Raw genomic sequence first — 21,214 nt, forward strand, 5'->3', positions numbered from 1 at the left:
CTCAACCAACTAAGCCACCCAGGTGCCCCTATGCTGATTTACTTTACATGGCAGTTCTTATCTATCTTTCCAAACTAAACTTTGGAGCACTTAATCAGAGTTCAGACTTGGACTGTTTTGTTCCTTGCTGGATTCCCATCTCAAAACAGTGCATAGCACTGAATAGGTGTTCAATAAATCAGTGTTGAGTGAGTTAATTATACTACTAATGCCTAGTAGTATAACCCAGAGTAAATCATTTAGCCTTTCTTGTACCTCATTTCCCTCATCTCTCAAAAGAGAGATACTCTAGGTAATCTCAAAATGCTCATTTACTCAATAAATATTTAATGCTGTCTACTGTGTGCCTGGCACTGAGTAGGTGCTTCACCTACAAGGAAAGGTCGCAGTCTCTGCTGTCAAGGAGCTGGATGTTGAGTGGGATAACCAGCCACACGGGGAATTACCATGGAGGGCTTCCAGCGAAAACTTCTGAGTGTTCACCAGGGAATGGGTAGGATTCAGTTACGTGAAGAGGGAGTGGAAGCCTGTTCCTGGCTTCCCACGTGTGCATGGGGAACCCTTCCAGACTAAACCTTGTAAAGGCTAGGACCTCCAAATCCCCAGATTTGGCTCCAGTCTCTTAATCCTATCGTTACCTTACCTCCGATGCTGGTGCATTTACTGAACGAAGAAGCGGAGTGGGAGTTGGGGGTAGAGAGTTCAGTTCCAGCTTTAAAACTATCCGACCTTGGTCAACAACCCCTCTTTCATAAAGCGAGGCACTGCTAATGGACTTAGGCCCGGACATGCGTATCCTTTTACACTGTTCTCAAGCCCCAATAACACAAATCTCATCCTATTAACCTTAGAGGTCCTTAGCACAGCGCAAAGGTCCTCAACGTTTTTTCCGTCTCGCATTTCTCAGAGCTTTCCTAACAATACGTTCCCGTCGGCGCCAAGCCAAGACGGCTGAACGTCTGCGACGACGTCGGCGCACGCCCGCGAATTGTCCCACACTCTGGGACATTCACTGTCGGCTCTTCTCTAGAGTTTCCGGGTGTCCTTGCTAGTTGGCCCCCCGCAAGCCCCTGCGCTAACCTGGGAGGAGTTGACCTCTTCTGACTCTACCAACTGAAAAGCGCAGGGGTGGACGCACTGAGCATGCTGGGAGGAAGGCGAGGAAAACGAAAACAGAACCTCTCTCAAATAATCAGTCAAGTCTCATTATTAATAGCACATCGCATGGGGCTCATTTGTCCTCAGAGAAATAGGTTTGTCCACCTTCCATGTGAAAACAACGCGTGGCTCCCCCTACGTCTGGCGCGCCCAGCCTTTGGTCTCTTCCGCGCCGGGCGACCCCGCGATCACGTGCTCCCCCATTCCCTCTCGCCGAGCGTGCATTCTGCCTTGGGGACGGCCGAGCCATGGCAGCCCTGCTGAGATCCGCCCGCTGGCTCCTCCGTGTCGGGGCGGACCCGCGCCTCCCGCTATCCCTGCGCCTCCTGGCAGGTGGCGCGAGCCGGCTGCACGCCGCCCCTTTTCTGCCCGCGGCCCGCGCCGGGCCGGTCGCCGGGTGAGTGTCCATGCTCTGCCCCCGTCCGCCTGCAGCGCGGGCGTCCCCCGGGATCGTGACGCTGGTGGGGGCCAGGTCCGCCTGTCCCTCTCCGTCGCTCTAGGGGCCGAGCGTCCTGGGGTCTTAGACCCCCTTCCCCACAGGGGGTTTACTGCTGACAGGGTCGGTCGACTTTGGAAGGTCATGGCCGTGTGCATGGTTTGCTTCCGGCATGGATTCTGCTCTCGCCTAGGACTGGGTCGTCCTGCCCTCCGGCTACCAGCGGCCTATGAAGCTGGGGGCTGAGGGGTGGGCTTTGAACGCGGCTGCTGGGATCGGGTGTTACTCTTCTCCTTGGGATTGACCCGGCTTGTGTGCTGTCCCACGTGGGAACATTATCGGTGATCAGTAATCAGCTAGGACGTGTATTTCGAGAGGTTTATTGTGGGGGGACGGGAGGAATAGGTTGGGAACTTGCGTGAGCTAGGGATCATTTAGAGAGGGACGTTTAATTATTACCAGCTTGGGCTTTTGCATGCATTTTCTGGAGTGGGGTTTTCCCCTAGCTATTTACAAGAGTGTGGTATGAGTTGGGAATTGTCACAGTAGGGCTCTGTAAAAGTGTCAATGGATGAATAAGTGAACACGTGGAAGGGAAGTTAAATTCCCAGTGGGTGTCAGTGTGTGAATGGATGCTCTGATGGATTGAGGTTTATCAGGAGATAGGTCAGACATAGACTTGGAAGTAGGGGGGATTAGGAACTTTGATGGGAAAGTGTTACAAGTAGTATTCTGACCCACCTAAGAAGGGGAGATGGGCACTGAGCTTTTAAAATAGGAGAAAAAATGATTTTGAAAGACTGTTTATAGATAAAAAGTACTTTGGGAGACAACAGGACTAAGTGCTAAGGATTTGCTGTTGGACAAGTTACTCAATATTTCTAGACCTCAGTTTCCTTAGTTAGACGGAGTGGTAATAACATTGGTAGTACTGCGTGAGATTATCTATAAAAAGCACTTAACATAGGACCTGGTACTTAGTGCTTTATTAGTTATTACACTAGTAATAACTATGATTACATGGATCTTTGTGAAGCAGCCTGGAAACTTACTCTCTGCATAAAATTATATGGAGGAAACATTTTATGACTTCTTAAGGAGCCAGTTACAGATCTTTGGAGTGTAGCCTACTTGTAACTTACGGCCTGCGTGGGTTGTTCTCATTAGGCCTGCAACAGCTAACCTTCAGGAGCCATGCCTCTGCTTCCACAGAACTGCATTTCTTTGCTTTCCAAGACTTTCCAAGAAAGTTGTGCCAATTACTCTTAATTTTTTTAATCTTTAACTATTCCTGTGAGGCCAGAGGAGGGTCGATATTATCTTTCATCTTCACTGTTGCATTTGTGGAAAACAATAGAACACAATCTGTAGAAAGAGTATTGGTCTCAATGTTCATCAGACCTGGATTCTATTTACTTGCTACGTAATCTTACCTAACCTCTTTGAGTCTCAATTTCATGGTCTGTAAAGTAAAGGTAACAAGGCTTTTCTCCCTTCTTTGCAAAGCTGATTTCTTGTCATTCAGGATTCAACTTAAACACTGTTTCTTCAGAGAAGGCTTACCTCAACATTCACTCTAAAAAACTATCCTATTTTTGTTTTAGGTGGTGTGTCTGACTTGTTTGTTTCCTTAGTAGAGAAAGTGAATTGCATAAGAGCAGGACTTTGTCTTGCTCCCCACTGTGTGCTGAGCTTATAGCAAGCAATAAAGAAGTATTCCCTCTTTCTCTTGCACTCTTAACAATCCTTTTATACAGTCTCATGTAAGCATGCCCACATCTTTCCCGCCTGGGAAACAAAACCTTTCCTAGAACTCTGGACTTAACTGTAGATGCTTACCAGTTTTCCTTCCCTGTTCGTATTCCTGTCTCCTTTATTTCCTCTCTTTGTGTTCACTCTTTCACCCATTGCAGTCACACTACTGGTAAAAGCTATCATTGTCTTATTACTTTTTTCTTGTATATTTTTAAATTATAAAACTCATGTGCCTTGAGGAGCAATTGCAAAATAGAGAGGGAATAGTTATAAATTAAAAGTCACTGTTGGGCGCTTGGCTCAGTCGGTGGAGTGTGCAGCTCTTGATCTCTTGGTGTGAGTTTGAGCTCCACATTGGGTATAGAGATTACTTAAAAATAAGATCTTAAAAAAAAGGTATCCTTAATTCTATCACCCAGAGAGAGCCATTGAGATATATATGTCCTTTGTGTATGGATGTTTGTATGTATGTATGTATACATAATTTATGTATGTGTAGATGAAAGTTTATTTCATTTATTTTTTTCCCCAGGGACTTCTTAATTACCAGACCCACTTTTAAGGCCTTGAGCTCTGGCATATTACCCTGTGTCCCATTTTGCCCTCCATGAGACCCTTTGCTTTGCGTGAGTCTTTCGTGATTCTCTTCTCTTTAGGATTTTTCTCACCTGCTTTGTTGCTTCCTTTTTCTTCACTTCATCTCTTAAATGCTGATGTGTTGGGTTTATCAGCCCCTACCTACCTATCTGATCATGGTGTTTTTTTCTCTTCCTGGATATAGACACCTCCAGTGGTTAAACTACTTGTGCCTCAAACCCATCAAATCTCAAGTTGGACTCATCTTTCCTCTCAAATCTGTTCCTTGCGTATTCCCTGTTTTAGTGAATGTTGCCATTTCTATCTGCTTCCTAGAGATTTTTCATTCTTATTTCATTGACATCTCCCTTACCCGGCTCACCCCCTATGTATTGATTATACAAATGATTAAGTTCCGTTAGATTTTTTCATCTGGAATAAATCTCCTCTTCCTCCAACCCTCACATTATTCCCTAGTCTCCTTGATAACTGTGATCATGTCATTTTCGTACTTAAAATTAGACAATGTGATGGCTTCCATTAGTTCCAGGATAAGGTGCTTCATGATCTGGAGATGCTTCTGAGGCCTCACTTTTTGTGAGTTCCTTTCCATGACATCCTGTAGTCTAGCCATACCATACTAATGAGTCCTCTGCAGCAGGGCTTTTTCACAAGCATAAGAATTCCTTGTGGGAATCTTGCTAAAATGTAGATTCTGATTTTGCAGGTCTAGGCAGGGGCCTGAGATTCTGCATTTCTGACAGGCCCCCAGATTATAAAGGTACTGTTGTCAATCTATTGACCAGCAAGTCTCTGGAGGGGCCATGTTGCACATCTCTTTGATTTTGAATGTGGTGTTCAGTCTTGGAACGTGTCTCCCCTTCTCTCTACTCAGGTGTTCCATTCCTTTAGTCTGTTAAATCTTGACTGCTTTTCCCATTTGACCACTCTTTTGTGCTTTCTCTCAGATCCTGAATCACTAAGCACCTGTTAGCACGATTGCATGTGTGCCCACCAGCACTCCAGACCTGGCTGTAAGTTCCTTCAAGGCAGGGACTTTGTTTTATTCTTTTTGCCTCCTCTAGTGGCTGACTTCATGGCACATAGTAGTATGGGTGTCAGATATTTGTTGGGTAAATCAGTGAAAATCTTAGACATGGAGGAAGGAATATCATGACATGCAGAGAAGTTTGAGGGGATATTTAATCCATGCATATAGTGTGGCAAACCTCCACACGTTCACCCCAGTCTTGATTTCCTAGAATGTCCTGGGAAGGACAGATGAGTATCATTGAGTAAAATTATTAGAATTTATTAATTTGTTTTCAAAATTCAAGCGCCAAAAAGTATATACTTTTATATTCTTTAGTCTTGCTTTTCATTTCCCATTTCAGCACTTTTTTTTCATTTTTTTAGACAATTGTTTTCTTAAAAACCAGCTCTTAGCTTATCTTTTTGGGGAATTTGAGGGGCAAACACTGTTGCTTTCCCACAGACTCTCTTTTTCTCACACTTCTGGATCAGAAACTGCTTATATTTTCTTGTGAGACTTTTTTAGGCCTCTGTGCTTCAGAGGAAAGATAAGCTTTGAATCAAAGTTTGGAAGTGGATCTAGATTGATGATTGGCTTAAAGGTGAAGAGCACATATTGCCCTGTGACAGAATGATGTGACTTCTCAAGTTGGAAGGAAAGAAAACTTTCCCTTGTTTATTTTTTAATAAGACAAGAATCTTAACAAATATTAAGAGTCTGGGTCCTTTTGGCATTATGATTCAACCTCTGTGTATATAAATTTATCCATTACAGAGGGCTACGATAGGCACATGTAAAACTCATATATGCTGTTCATAAAAGAGGAATATAATACTGGGGCATCTGGGTGGCTCAGTCAGTTAAGCATCCAACTCTTGATTTCAGCTCAGGTCACGATCTTATGGTTCATGAGTTTGAGCCCCGTTTGGGGCTATTGCGCCAATAGTGCAGAGCCTGCTTGGAATTCTCTCTCTCCCTCTGTCTCTGCTCCTCACCCGCTTGTGTACTCTCAAAAATAAACATTAAAAAATATAATACTGTAGTATTTCAGATAGAAGAACAGTCACATTTGTTTATGTTAGGGGCTTATTTGAGTTTAAGAGGACATTTGGTAATGAGCAGCCAAAGCGTTCCAGGGGAAGAGAAGAGGAGGAGACTTGTTCGAGGCCATACTTTTATCCTATGTGGCTATGTGGGGTTGATACCGTGAAGGCTGGTTGATTTATTGTAGCTATTAAGGTTGATTAGAAGTTGGTCATTTGAGGGGTGCCTGGGTGGCTCAATTGGTTAAGCTTCCAACTTCAGCTCAGATCACGATCTCGCACTCCGTGAGTTCAAGCCCCGCGTCGGGGCCTGTGCTGATAGCTCAGAGCCTGGAGCCTGCTTCAGATTCTGTGTCTCCCTCTCTCTCCGCCCCTCCCCCACTCATGCTCTGTCTCTCTCACTCTCAAAAATGAGTAAATGTTAAAAAAAAAAAAAAAAGAAGTTGGTCATTTGATGGTTGAAAGCCATTGGAGAACTTTGAGAGGTATAAGTCTTGACAAAGTTAACACAGACTATAGGAGAGATAGAGGCTAGGGATGGATAGACCAGTAGGAACAACATTGATAACACAGATTTGGGCTAATAGGACCTCAGCTAGGTGGTGCAGAACTGCAGACCAAAAAACAAACACTTCCTTTTCTTCTTGAGAGATTGAGAACAGGAAGTTGGTCAGCACTTTGGCAGAATTACGCATAATAGATTTGGAGATGAGGATAAATAGTAGTACCTTCAGATTAGATCTTTACTGTTTTCAAGCTTTGTATGAATACATCACACATGCATTTCATCTCTTGTGGGTTCATATTACAAATTAGGAAAGAAGCTTAGAAGAACAAAGTAATTTATCTGAAATCTCCAGTTGGGATTTACTACAGACACTGTGATGCCCAGTTTTGAAGTGTTTTGAATGTGTTGTGCTTTAGGTGTTTAGGTTACTTATATACGTAAGTAATATGGATTACCTGTGGGTATACCATTTTAAAAAGGTGATATGATACATCATAAATTTAGGAATTAAAGACTATCCTGAGTAAGCATATGATATGATCTTAGAATGTAAACTCTGCAAGGGATCTTTAGAGTAATCTTGTCCATCCAGATTCTCCCTTCATAGATTCTAGAGAGTATCCTGTTCCATATTACATCATAGGTCCCAACTGGGGTAATTGACTATTCCTCCCTTCCTGTCATAGCTGAGACAAAGGAGACATGCCTTTGGACCGGGAGAGCCTAAGGTGGAGAGGATGTCTGGATAGGTAAAAAGGAATTGGTGTTTCCAGCCGGGAGACTTCTTTTTTCTTTTAATATTTATTTATTTTTGAGAGAGAGAGAGAGAGAGAGAGCAAGCACACAAGTGTGCAGGTGAAGGAGAGGCAGAGAGAGGGGGAGACTGAAAATCCGAAGTAGGTTCTGAGCTGTCAGCACAGAGCCCGATGAAGGGCTTGAACCCACAAACCATGAGATCATGACCTGAGCCAAACTCGGACACTTAACCAACTGAGCCACCCAGGTGGCCCAAGCCAGGAGACGTTTAAGTGTAGAAGAGTTCAAGTGGCTTTTTTAGTCTAAAATTTTGTGACCATAAAGCATAGAACTGTGGGATACAGCTTAACTGGGCAAGACTTTTTGGAGAATTGAGGTTTTGCAAAATAGTTGAGTGAGAAAGTTCATTGAAGTACCTTTACAAAACTTTTTTTTTTTTTTTTAATGTTTATTTTTGAGAGAGAGAGAGTGAGCGAGCAGGGGAGGGGCAGAGAGAGAGGGAGACACAGAATCTGAAGCGGGCTCTAGGCTCTGAGCTGTCAGCACAGAGCCCGATGTGGGGCTCAAACCCACAAACCACGAGATCATGACCTGAGCCGAAGTCGGATGCGTAACTGACTGAGCCACCCAGGCACCTCCGCTAATACATTTTTAAAAGAAGAAAATGCTCTAGGAAATGCGAAGTTAATATTTATTATGCTTACTCTGCCGGGTCTTTTATGTACACTGTCTCAGTGTTGCTCAAGCTTCGGGCATTTGTGTACTGCCTTCAGATTTTTTTGTGAAATCTGAGTATAACTGCAACCATTAATTATATTTAATATTTTTCTTTACATTGGTTTTAGGTTTAAAGTGATCTTTTTATAACTTAATTTCATCTTAAGCAAAAATGTTAGTAAAATAAAGAGCTTGATGTGATAGTTATTTTTAAATATTAATTAAAATAGATAAAAGTACTGAAATGGAAATTTTTTGCCTAAATGCTATATCTAAAATCATCCTCCCTAGCAGAAGGGTGATATTTTGGGAAACACTGTATTATCTCCATTAATCTTTTGTGATGTCCTTGTGAGGTAAATACTCCCAGAATTTACAGGCTGAGAGAAAGTTGGAGTAACTTGGCCAAGTCACACATCTTATAAATGGCAGTGCCTGAATTCAGGCTGGACTGTAGGACTCAGACTCATGCTCTTAAGCTCAGAGCTCCTGTGTTTCCACCATGCCGTGGAGCCTTCTGTTTTTGTCTCTAAGATGGTCCTTATCCAGTGTTCGTGAAAATGATACACAATAGGGTAGGATGTATACGGAGGATTAAGGAAGCCTCTCTAAGGCACTTTTACATGAAATTCTCTTGGTTATTTATAAGGAAGTGAGAATTAACAAATTGTATTGGTGAGACTTGTTGCTTGGAATTTGCAGTTAAATCAGCTGGGGGCTGGGATGCCTGGGTGGTTCAGTCTGTTAAGCATCCAGCTTCGGCTCAGGTCACGATCTCATGGTTCATGAGTTCAGGCCCCACCCCGGGCTCTATGCTGACAGCTCAGAGCCTGGAGCCTGCTTCGGATTCTGTGTCTCCCTCTCTCTGTCTCTGCTTCTCCCCCGCTTGTGCGCTCTCTCTCTCTCTCTCTCTCAGAAATGAAGAAACATTAAAAGAAAAAAAAATCAGCTGGGGGCCTTGGTACCAGGTATTTCTTTTCCATCTCCATCACCCACTGTGGTGTAGCTTCCCTTGGCCTTTTACCTCGACTACTGCAGTGGTTTCCTAAATGGTATCTCTGTCTTAATACTTTTTATTTCAAAAAAAATTTTTTTAATGTTATTTTTGGGCAAGAAGGACACAGAGTGTGAGTGGGGGAGAGGCAGAAAGAGAGGGAGACACAATCCAAAGCAGGCTCCAGGCTCTGAGCTGTCAGCACAGAGCCCGACGTGGGGCTCGAACCCACAAACTGAGATCATGACCTGAGCCGAAGACAGATGCTTAACTGACTGGGTTACTCCGGTGGCCCTCTCTGTCTTAATTCTTGGTGCCCTCTAATTTATTCTTCACCCAGCAGTTAGACTAATCTTTTCAAAACAGAAATAAGCCATAACCCCTGCTTATAAACCTTCAATACGTTTCTGATACAGTTCTGTACCTGGCATAAAATCTGTACCAAGAATAAAATCCAGACTCTTTATCTTCATAATCCTTCATGATCTAGCAGTCTTCCTCTCTAACCTCATCCCATCTGTTGCTCACTTGCTTGGCCTGCTGACTGTTCCAGTTTGCTTGAAATACTTATCCCCTCTTGTCTATGGCTGCTTATTTTCATCCTCAGCTAAAAAATTAAAGTTACATTTACCTTGAGCATTTTTTAAAAGATTTTATTTTTTAGTAATCTCTACATCCTGTGTGGGCTCAAACTCATGGCCTCGGGATCAAGAGTCACATGCTCTTCCAACTGAGCCAGCCAGGCATCCCCATTTTTCTTGAACATTTTATTCATAATAGAACCCTGCTCTTACTCTTTCATTGAAGTCTCTTATTTCCTTCTAGAGCTTAACAGCAGTTTTTAAATTTTTTTGAAGTTTAATTGATTATCAGATTTACTTACTAGATAAGTAGAAGGGCTGATCCTAGCACGGTGCCTTGGACATAGAAGGTGCTCAGTAAATATTTTTTGAATTAATAAATCAAAGAACTTAGGTTTGTTGTGTAAAAGTAAAGAACAATTAAAGGATATTAAAGAGGGAATGACATGAAGATGGTTTGGGGGATGGTTGATCTGGCAGTTGTATTAATAAAAGCTGAAGCCTAAGAAAGTAAGGAGTTTGTTGCAAAAAACCCATGTATTCTGGGGGCATCTGGGTGCCTCAGTCGGTGGAGCCGACTCTTGATTTCAGCTCCGGTCACGATTCCAGGGTTGTGGAACCTATGTAGTGGTGGTATAGTCAGTAGCAGTAGAGAAATTTGAAAGGAGTACCAACCACTTTTAAAAGGAGGCATTGTGTATTTTTTTCTTGTGTGGACTACTATAGAAATTATACTCCTTGACCCTCAAAGATAGGGTTTATTGAAGTCACGATACAGCTTATGGTTTGGGGTACCAATCTGAATTGTGAAGTGAACAACTAGTATTTTTAAAAAACATTTCTCTGGGGGGTGCCTGGGTGGCTTAGTGGGTTAAGTGACTCTTGATATTGACTCAGGTCATGATATGGTGGCTGTGGCAACCAGCCCCAAGTCAGGCTCCATACTGAGTTCCACACTGAGTGTGGAGCCTGCTTGGGATTCTCTCTTACCCTCTCTCTGCCTCTCCCCGCATGTGTGCTCATTCTCTCTCTTTCTAAATAAATAAATAAATATTTAAAAACTTTCTCTGTTGGGGCGTGTGGTTGGCTCAGTCAGTAGAGCATGTGACTCTTGATCTCAGGGTCATGAGTTCAAGCCACACATGGGGCATGGAGCCTACCAAAAAAAAAAGGCATTATCTTTTTGAATTTTTAACATGTTAAAACTTAAGTGGAATCAGTAATATAAGATGTATAAAAAGAATTATAACTGTGTGCGATGGTGGCTCAACATTTGAAAATCAATCCATGTAGTCAACCGTATCAACAGGCTAAAGAAAACTCGAGTGGAATAATTAAAATAGGGGATTGGTAAGAACATGAGATAAGTTTGAGATCCCCACTGCTACCACTTTCCATTGTGAACCCCCTTTGCAGCCGCATTCATTTTCTTGATGCCTTTCTGCCATGTTGAACTCCTTTCAGAAGATGACTACCCAAGTACAAATCCTGGACCTGTTATCCTGTCATTAACTAGCTTTTACTGTGACTCTGGGCAAGTTGCTTCAGTTTTATCTGTAAAATGAGGATTATAGTAATAATTTTTTGTTATTTAGCATGCATCATTAAATGCATAATATACATTAACTACTGGTTATATCTATTCTATTGCATATCTATATCTTTTTTTTTAAACTCTAGTAGCTCCAAAGTGCTAGAAGCTGGATTGACTTATAATAGCAAAATGATGACAGTAACAGGGAAGATGATGTTTTGAGAATGTGTGTTTGTTTGGTGTACGTTTGAAGTTTAAAAAGAATGAGTAACACTTCAATAAAAAGTTTATTTGAAAAAATAAACACCAAGACTACCCAAAACATACAAAGATCTCTTAAAACTCAACAATAAGAAAATTAAAAAAGAAAAAGAAAAACGTAATAACCCAATTGGGAATGAACAGAAGATTTGGAAAGTTCACAAAGGAAGACATATAGGAGGCAAGTAAGCATATGAAAAGATGTTCACCATCATATGTCATTAGGGAATTGCAGATTCAAACCACAATTAGATACCATACTTTTTAAAATGACTAAAATCCAAAACATCTTCGGGATCAAATGTTGGTGAGGAGTGGGGCAATAGGGAGCTCTCATATTTATTGCTGGTGGGAATGCAAAGTGGTACAGCCATTTTGGAAGGCAGTTTGTCAGTTTCTTGCAAAGCTGAATAAACATAAGCTTACCCTATAATCCAGCAGTCACACTCCTAGATATTTACCTAAGTGAATCGAAAATTTACATCCACATTAAAGTCTGCACACAAATGTTTATTGATGCTTTATTCATATTTGCCCAGGTTGGAATCAGCCAGTATGTCTGTTCTTCATTAGGTGAACAGAAAAACAAATTATGGTAAATTTGTAAAATGGAGTATTATTCAACACTAAAAAGAAATGTGTTAATCAAGCCACAAAAAGACGTGGAAGAACCTTAAATGTATTTTGGTAGGTGAAAGAAGCCAGTCTGAAAAAGGCTCCGTACTGTGTGATTCCAACTGTAAGACATTTTGGAAAAGGCTAAACTATAGAGAAGGACAAAGGTAGTTAACAGTGGTTCAGGAGGAGGGGGGGAAGGGATGAATAGGTGGAGCATAGGGCATTTTCAGGGCAGTGAAACTCTTATGTGTGGTACTGTAGTGCTTATCATAGATTTGTCAGAACCCATAGGTTTTTCACGGAGTGAACCCTATTGTAAACTATAGGCTTTAGTTAATGTATCATGATTGGTTCATTGTTTGTAACACATGTACCACACTAATGCAAGATGTAAATAGGGGAAACTGGGTGAAGGGGAAGAGGATATACAGGAACTCTGTACTCTGCACGCTTTTTCTGTAAACCTTGAAAAAGCCTTGAAAAAGTAAAATATTAGAAAAAAGTAAAGTATTGGAAAAAAGTACAGGCTTAAGAGGGGAATCTCACGGAAGCCTGCTTATAATAATAGGTCCTTGTACCTTTTTGAAATATGGACACTCAACTATAAAGTCATTATTTTTTTGTACTAAAGAGTTGAAATAAAAACCACCACCAGTTAAAAAAAAAATGAGAAAAACAATGCCACATTTTGCCAGAGGAAATGCGTGGGTAATCTGAATGTTAGTGGTGAGTGCCAGAGTCTCTGGAGGGAACCTAAGATGTTTAACTCAAAAATTCAAAAGAGCCATTTATGACTTGTTGATGAGATGATGAAATAATTTTCACTTATGTAGTTACATCAGTTTTGGTCATCAGATTGGAGGCAGTGCGTTCTAGCTTGTGCAAGCTTGATGGGTAGGTGCCTAACTACATAGACTCTCCTTCACCCTGGACTTGTTCTTTTCTTTACTTTCTATCACAACATACCTGTTGTTCCAGGCACGAAATTCTTGTTACTGAGGAATTTAGAAATGAATTTTGGGCCAAATAATAAATGTAGGGGCGCCTGGGTGGCTCAGTGGGTTGAGGGTCCGACTTCGGCTCAGGTCATGATCTCGCGGTCTGTGAGTTTGAGCCCCGCATCAGGCTCTGTGCTGACAGCTTGGAGCCTGGAGTCTGCTTCGGACTCTGCGTCTCCCTCTCTCTCTGCCTCTCCCCCACTCATGCTCTGTCTCTCTCTGTCTCAGAAATAAATAAACATTAAAAAAAAAATAAATATGGGGCGCCTGGGTGGCTCAGTCACTAAGCGTCCAACTTCAGCTCAGGTCATGATCTCACAGTCCATGAGTTCGAGCCCCGCATCGGGCTCTGTGCTAACAGCTCAGAGCCTGGAGCCTGCTTCCGATTTTGTGTCTCCCTCTCTCTCTGCCCCTCCCCTGTTCATGCTCTGTCTCAAAAATAAATAAAAACATTAAAAAAAATTTTTTTAAATAAATAAATGTAGAAAGCACTACCATGTAGGGAAGCACTGGAGACTTCCTTTTGAAGAGTGAAGAATCTTTTGGTTAAATGTGTAACCCTTCCCTCACCCCAGTTCATTCTATGGTGGGTCCATAGTTCAGCTTATCTAACGAAAGTTGAGTGAATATACTGGGGCACCCGGGTGGTGCAGTTAAGCGTCCAATTCTTGATGTCAGCTCAGGTCATGATCTCAGGGTTCATGAGTTCAAGCCCCACGTCAGGCTCTGCACTGATGGTGCGGAGCCTGCTTGGAATTCCGTTTTTTCTCTCTGTTCCTTCCCTGCTTGTACGTGTGTGCGCACGCTCTCTCTCTCTCTCTCAAAATAAACTTAAAAAAATAAAATAAAATGAAATTGAGTATACTTGTGTGAAGGAGAGTTGGCTGCATTAAAGATTTATTTGTGGAAAAATTAGCTTTAAAATGGTCAGAATAGTGTACTTTATCTTCTCTCTGAATTTTGTGTTTGTTTGATCTTATGTCTTAAACTGCATTTTAGCAAAGGTTTATTTTTGTGCTTTTTCACAGTTTATAAGATTTGGGTTGTATAAGAAAATCTTGGCAAATGTACTTCACTACAATTTTGAAATTCCCGTATTAATTACCTTTGGTTGTTTTGAACAGTATTATTTATTGCATATTCACCTGAACTTGACATGTTCTGGGTGATTTAAAATAATGCTGTTTTGTGTTTGCCTAACAAGGGCATAGTTTAGTAACAACTGATCCAGTAGATAGGCAAATGGCCAGAGAAAACCTTTGAAAATAATGAATAAATAAGTAGGAGCGTATCTTCTATGGTTCATAGGTAATTAGCATTTAATTAATTCAGCTCATTTAACAAATGAGCCATTTACAAATTAATCAATTAGCCATCTACAGTGTGCTGATCATTAGGTTTGTAAAGGTAAGAAAACATTGTCTTATTTAATTAGTATCCTGATTTTTTCCACTGTTTTCCAATTTGTTTACATAGGTAGAATCATTGATGGCCAGAGTGCTTGTGATTTGTCCCAGATCACAGTAATAGAATTTCTAGTCTAGTATCTGTTACTGCCTCTGTATTTTACATAACCTTGTGGTGAAACTTTTGGCGTAGATTTCTTTAATGTAGTATCATAAACTTAATCATTCAATTTGTGACTGGTTTTCCAGGTAGAGAACATAGGGTAGGAAACTAACAGCTTTATTTTTACACTTACTACTATGTAAATGTTTATTGGTAATTGGGGTAAAAATGTGCACATGCAAGAAAAATGGGATTATCATGAAGGTGTCCCTGGATTAATAAGTATTTTTTTATATCACACTCTGTTAATATGTACTTTGTATATATTAGTTATACTTAACTAGCTGCTATTGGAAACTCTAAGATATTTTGGAATAAATGTAAATCTTTGTGCATTAGAAATTTTGTGTTAAAAAGTGGTGTTTGAATGCAGAGAAAGTTTAAATTCAATTCAAAGTTTCATGATAGGGTATTTCCCACACATAAGGATTATTTTTAAGTCTGTTATTTGTAAATTAGGTATAGCCTATATTTCTGCAGTATGGAATACCTCTGATTTCATGTTTTAGAGCATTTGGCTTATGTGTTAGTTCTCCTATTATTAAAATATTGAATGCTTTAAAGGTTTTTTGTTGGGGCACCTGGGTGGCTCAGTCGGTTGAGTGGCCGACTTCGGCTCGGGTCATGATCTCACGGTCCGTGAGTTCGAGCCCCGCGTCGGGCTCTGTGCTGACAGCTCAGAGCCTGGAGCCTGTTTCAAATTCTGTGTCTCCCTCTCTCTGACCCTCCCCCCATTTATGCTCTGTCTCTCTCTGTCTCAAAAATAAATAAACGTTAAAAAAAAATTTTTAAAAAAAGGTTTTTTGTTCTTTATAAACCTACATGTATTAATCTGACCTTATCTAATTTATAAACTTTTTTTTAATTTTTGAAAATTAATGATGTTTATTTATTTTTTGAGAGACAGAGCACAAGCGGGGGAGGGGCAGAGAGACTCTGAGCTGTCAGCACAGAGCCAAAGGCAGGGCTCGAACCCACAAACCGTGAGATCATGACCTGAGCCGCAGTCGGACACTTAACCGACTGAGTCACCCAGGAGCCCCTGAAAATTAATGATGTTTAATACCAGAAATCTAGTTTTATTTTCAATGATTGAAGTTGTTAAAATAACTAGAAAGGTACTATATAATTAGTATTTTGACAGATGGAAAGCAGCTATGAATTGAGAGCCGAAACAGTCACTATAAAATGTTTCAAATTTATTTAGAGAGATTGAAAATTCTTTGGTCCTGAATGATTCTTTAAAAAATTGCATAATTTAAACTTGGTTATTGGTCTTCTTTTAAATTTAAATTCATAATGAGATTACACCTAGAAAACATTTGAAAGCAGTTATCAGAATTTTAAGTACATTTTAGATCTCTGTAAAGGTGAGAAGAACTTTGTAGCATAAACTGCTTCATTTTCCTTCATTAAGCTGTTTTTACTTAAGGAAAATAAAACACACACACACACACACACACACACACACACACGCTTAAACCACATCATATTATTGTCTTACTTTGAAATGATTCCATGTGGAAAGTTATCAAGACACAGTTATTCAGGAGATTTACTTTGCATACAATTTGTGTGTGCTTGTGACTTTATTTAGAGTAAAAGGCAGAACTTTTCTTTCCTACCATCTTACACTTCTCTGAGCATTTCTGGTTTTGTACCAGAATTTAGGTATTTGGTAACCAATAAACTTTGTATAAATTTTGCTCAATAAAAGAATTTATATGGATAATAAGTGAGTTTAGTTAGTTACCAATTGTGTTTCATTTTATAGAGGGCTGCTGAGCCAAGCCAGGCTATATGCCATTGCTGTTGAGAAAAAGAATTATCTTCAAGAGGAGCCCTCCTCTCATAGAAAGAATGCCAGTCAATTTGACTGGGCTCTAATGAGACTGGATAATTCTGTCCGAAGAACTGGCCGCATCCCAAAGACTCTTCTACAAAAAGTCTTTGATAACACCTGTCACTCAGGTATTTCAAATTTTTTGTATATTTTCTTGTTTCAGGGCAAGATCACTGCAAAACATGTTATTTGATACTTTTAATTTTGTTTATTATTTCTATTGATCATGATTTTATGTTATGATTGTGATCTTTTGATCTTTCCAACTCATCAGGGCAAAGTTTTGCATGAAACATTTTTGTATTAGATATTTTTTCCAAAATCAGCAAATAAAAATTGTCTTCTTGCTTTCCACTTTTTTACAAAAAAAAGTCACTCAGTGGTAAATCGTTTGGAAGCTGTTTCTTATCTTGCCTTGTATGGTGTCAACTGTCCCTAAGATGCTTACATATGATAGATTCCCAGAAGGACCAATAATCATTATTTCCCTTTCATTTTCACTTAGCTATTATAATCCATTTGAATCACTTACTTTGATAATCTGGTGGAAGGTTGTAGGCCCTTTTACCACCTCCCACCCCCCCACAAGCCGAGCATGCAAACATGCACATAATTTTGCATGTAGTTACAGAATATTCACCAGCTTCCTAAAGCCCATCTGTGGATTTCATTCACATTAAGAAGCTATGGAATCTAATGATGATGGATATCAAAGAAGTGTCAGTTATAATTGTGTGTATTTAAAAGCTATTGTATCATTTTCTCTTTTTGATTTACTCAGAGTTGAACGACTATTACCATAGTTAATTTTAGAATATTTTTATCACCTCAAAAAGAAATCTCCAAACCCGTAGCCATTGTCCCCCAACCCCTCATCCCTTCCAGCCTTAGACGACTACTAGTGTACTTTTTGGCCTTGCAGATTTCTTATTTTGGATATTTTATTTAAGTGGAATCATACAGTGAGTGGTTTGTTTTTTGTTTTTGTTTGGTTTTAAAGTCATCTTTCAGAGACATGTAGATAAAGGCCATGGATAAAGGGAGAAGGAAGTTTATATTATTTTGTAATTGATTGTAAACTTGGTATTCATGGGTTTTAATTGTACTGCTCTGTACTATTTTCATAAGATACTGAGAAGCTTAGCCTTTGAATTGTAGTAAGTAGTGCTTATAAATTAAGTTCTGTGTATTTTTATATGGTATAGAGCCTTGCAGATTACATGGATTCATAACCTTAGCTTTTTAAAAGCAGACTAATTTTAAAAACATAATTTTTAGTAACATTGTAAATGTTACTTGTGGATTTGAGTAGGGTTTTTCTAGTTTGTGGGTACTCTTAACATCTCAGTGAGGCAGGAGAGTTTTGACTATTTACGGATTTCAGTTTAAGTTTTATATTTACCTGTATGATATTGCTGTTGTGTTAAATGATATCCATTACCTTTTTTCACAGGGAGCCCAGGTGGTAATCAAGCCTTGCTTCTCCTGCGCAGCTGTGGTTCTCTCTTGCCTGAACTACAGTTATCAGAGAGAACCGAATTTGCTCATAGGATATGGGACAAACTTCAGAAATTGGGTATGATTGTTTAAAATATGTGTATATGTAAAAAGTGTAGATATTTTTTCTTTTGGTAAATAAGAATTTATTTACATAAATGCTATAATTCAATTTTATGGAAGAGCTACTTGGTAGTATTTATCTGGTGAGTTATAGCGACATCTAGAGGCATTGAGAATAAAATAATTGTCAACTATACTCAAATGAAAAAATAAAGTAATTTTCATAACAATTATTACTTTTATGGTAAGTTAAAAAGAAAAAGGACAGGATAAAAAGGCAGTTGTATTGTCAAAGTTGGGAACGCACATACCATTTGACCAAGCAGTTCCATTTGTTAGAATTTAGATAACAGGGGCACCTGGGTGGCTCAGCAGGTTAAGCATCTGACTTCAGCTCAAATCATGATCTTGTGGTTCATGAGTTCGAGCCCCGCATCAGACTCTGTGCTGACAGCTCAGAGTTTGGAGTCTGCTTCGAATTCTGTGTATCCCTCTCTCTGACCCTCCCCTTCCTCTCCTCCATTCTCCAAAATAAATAAACATTAAAAAATTAAAAAAAAAATTTAGATCACAGATATATTCAAATGTGCAAAGGGATATCCTTTATTGTGGCTTGTTTGTAATAGTTAGGAATTGGAACCAACTCTAATGTCTCTCACTGGGGATCAGATAAATTATGGGGTGTCCGTGAAATGGAATACTGTGCAACTGTTAAAAAAGGAGGAGTTCTTCTATACTAACGTGGGGTGTCTCCAAAATAGAAGGAAAAATTAAGGTGCAGAATGGTGTATATAGTATACTACTATTTTGAAGAAAAATATTTATATCTGTATATGCATATAACATTAAAATAATTCTTGAAGGATAATAAATACCAGATACAATTTTACTCTGTACCTTTTTATGCTTTGAAAATTTTGAACCGTGAACATAGTATCTATTCAGAAAATAACATAGTTTAAAAGACCATTAGATAAAATCCAATGTTCATTCTTGATTTTTAAAAACCTTAACAAAGAATAGAAGGATACTTCTTTAACATGTTAAATTTAAAGCCAACAACTAATATCATGCAGTGAAATAAGTTGTGAAACAATATGAGAAATTACAGTTCTTTAGATGATATACTTGTTTACCTGTAAAATCCCAGAAAATCAACTTACAGTAAAGTAGTAGGAAATATTAAATGTTCATGAATCTATAACTTTTCTTAGTTAGAAAATAAAATGGGTAGAAGGTTTTAAGTTTAGTCACAAATATATAAAATATCTATGAATATCCTTCAAGAAACATGTAGTATCTATTTGGAAAAAAACTATACAATAAACACAGAGCTTCACCTCAGTTTTGAATTCATCTAGAACTAATTTTGATGACAAGTTCGTTTGTTTAAAGTTTTGAGAAGAACAGATGAATAATGGATTTCAGAATGGAAAATAGTCTTCTAGGTATAAAAGCAGCAGGAAAGTGAAAATAAAGAATTGACTTCAAAAAAACTAGAAATTTCTGTATGTCAGTAAGTCATGTGATTTAAAAATACATGTTGAACTAGGAGAAATTTTTGTGAAAAGGGATATACGTTCGTTCTTTCAGTCTTAGAGCCGCTTTTTAGCCAACCATTATTAGAGTTCAACTTGATGATTTTTTAGAAGTTTTCAGACGCCGTATGGTAATCTTGATGCACAATCACATTGCAGATGTTGAATTGTACATGGTTCCCCTTAAGGCCTATATAAGTGTTACAACGGTTAACAGATTGGGCACTCAGGGCAGACCACCTACATTCAAATCTGTGGTCACTTACTAGCCATGTGGCCTTGGACAAGTGGAAGAGTCAGTTTTCCTCATGCATAAGATGGGGATAAGAGTACGTCTCAAAGCTGTTGTGAAGACTAACAGAGCCTCTAGATGCAGAGCACTTAGCACAGTTTCTGAAACATAGCACAGTATGTACAAGTCTAGTAAGATAAAAGCAAATTTTAATAGAGTAAGTCCTGTGTGGTCTAGAATCTCAAAGTGACTGACCAGAGGCCTGTGTTGCTACAGGCAGTTTAGAAATAAAATTTAATTCATGCAAATTTAGTAAAAAAATAGCATTAGATTGATACGATGACCAAGATGTCATCAGTGGGTTGAGGAAGGCTGAGTGGCTACCTTGATTGATGTGGCCTTAGGCAAGATAGGACCTGGAAGAAAACAAAGAGCTTTGGAATAGGGGTAATTAACAATAGCAGACTAGAAACTGTAACTGGAAATGGAGCCTTCAAACAAACACTGATTAGCCTGGTGAGTAAATAACCAGGTCTGCTAGTACAGTCCTCCCTGGATAGAACAACTGCAGTCACAGTCCGTCTTGGTGTGTCTGTTCTGTGGCAAGGACTACTTTCTATCAAAAATGTTTGTCACTTTAAATACAGAGGTATTGTCAACATTTTCTAACAGGAAGGGATATTATGCTTCATAAGTAAGGAAATCTTTGTCACTTTACATCTTAACATCTGAATAAGCAGTTACTTGTGATTGTATAGTAATTCAGTTAATAACTGTCTTAAATGCATAACTTGCTCTGTTCTGACAAGATATCTGTATAGTTGGGCCTAAGTATGGGGTGAAATGCTGAAGTGACCATTTTACCCCTTAAATTTAAGTATGCATATTTTAGTTGTGATAAAGAATATGATTTTAGGTCCTTTTCTAAAAATTTGATTTAAATTTTATTTGTAGGTACTGTGTATGATGTAAGTCATTATAATGCTTTACTTAAAGTCTATCTTCAAAATGAATATAAATTTTCACCAACTGACTTCTTGGCAAAAATGGAGGAAGCAAACATTCAACCAAATCGAGTAGGTAGCTGCTATTGTAAATGTTTATTGGTTATATCACTTTTTTTTTCAACCCCAGGAAAAAGATAGTATTTAAAAAATATTAACTAGCTCATTTCATTGACAGGTGACATACCAGAGGTTGATCGCAGCTTATTGTAATGTAGGAGATATTGAAGGTGCCAGGTATGGAGCTCTATAAATGTATGTTTAAGCAAACAAATTTGTTAAGTCCTGTAAACCTAGGATACGTTTATTTGTCTTTTTTTTTTTCTTTTAAGCTTCTTCTTAGGGAAATTATTTCAGAAGGATTTTAATCTAGCAAATTTGGTAATATGACTTAGATAAAATATAAAATTGTGTAAGAGGAGAAAGATAAATGAGTATTGCTATTTTAATTAAAATTTGGATTTACTGGAACAGAGGCTTAAAATTGCTGAGGTGTATAA

The 21,214-nt window shown here is 39.1% G+C and overlaps 1 protein-coding gene across 1 annotated transcript in view; it reads left to right on the plus strand.

Annotated features, from left to right (window-relative positions):
* The first annotated feature begins 1,353 nt into the window (after positions 1-1,353).
* LRPPRC (leucine rich pentatricopeptide repeat containing) overlaps positions 1,354-21,214 on the plus strand; it is a 110,061-nt gene continuing 90,200 nt past the window's right edge. The window contains exons 1-5 of the mRNA XM_058684262.1: positions 1,354-1,555; positions 16,312-16,508; positions 17,834-17,956; positions 20,665-20,786; positions 20,893-20,951. Of these exons, the coding sequence (XP_058540245.1) occupies positions 1,407-1,555; positions 16,312-16,508; positions 17,834-17,956; positions 20,665-20,786; positions 20,893-20,951 (650 nt within the window). The 5' untranslated portion in view covers positions 1,354-1,406. The remainder of the gene's footprint in view (positions 1,556-16,311; positions 16,509-17,833; positions 17,957-20,664; positions 20,787-20,892; positions 20,952-21,214) is intronic.

This window comes from Neofelis nebulosa, chromosome 9 (genome assembly GCF_028018385.1).
Source record: "Neofelis nebulosa isolate mNeoNeb1 chromosome 9, mNeoNeb1.pri, whole genome shotgun sequence".
In the NCBI taxonomy this organism is placed as follows: Eukaryota; Metazoa; Chordata; class Mammalia; order Carnivora; family Felidae; genus Neofelis; species Neofelis nebulosa.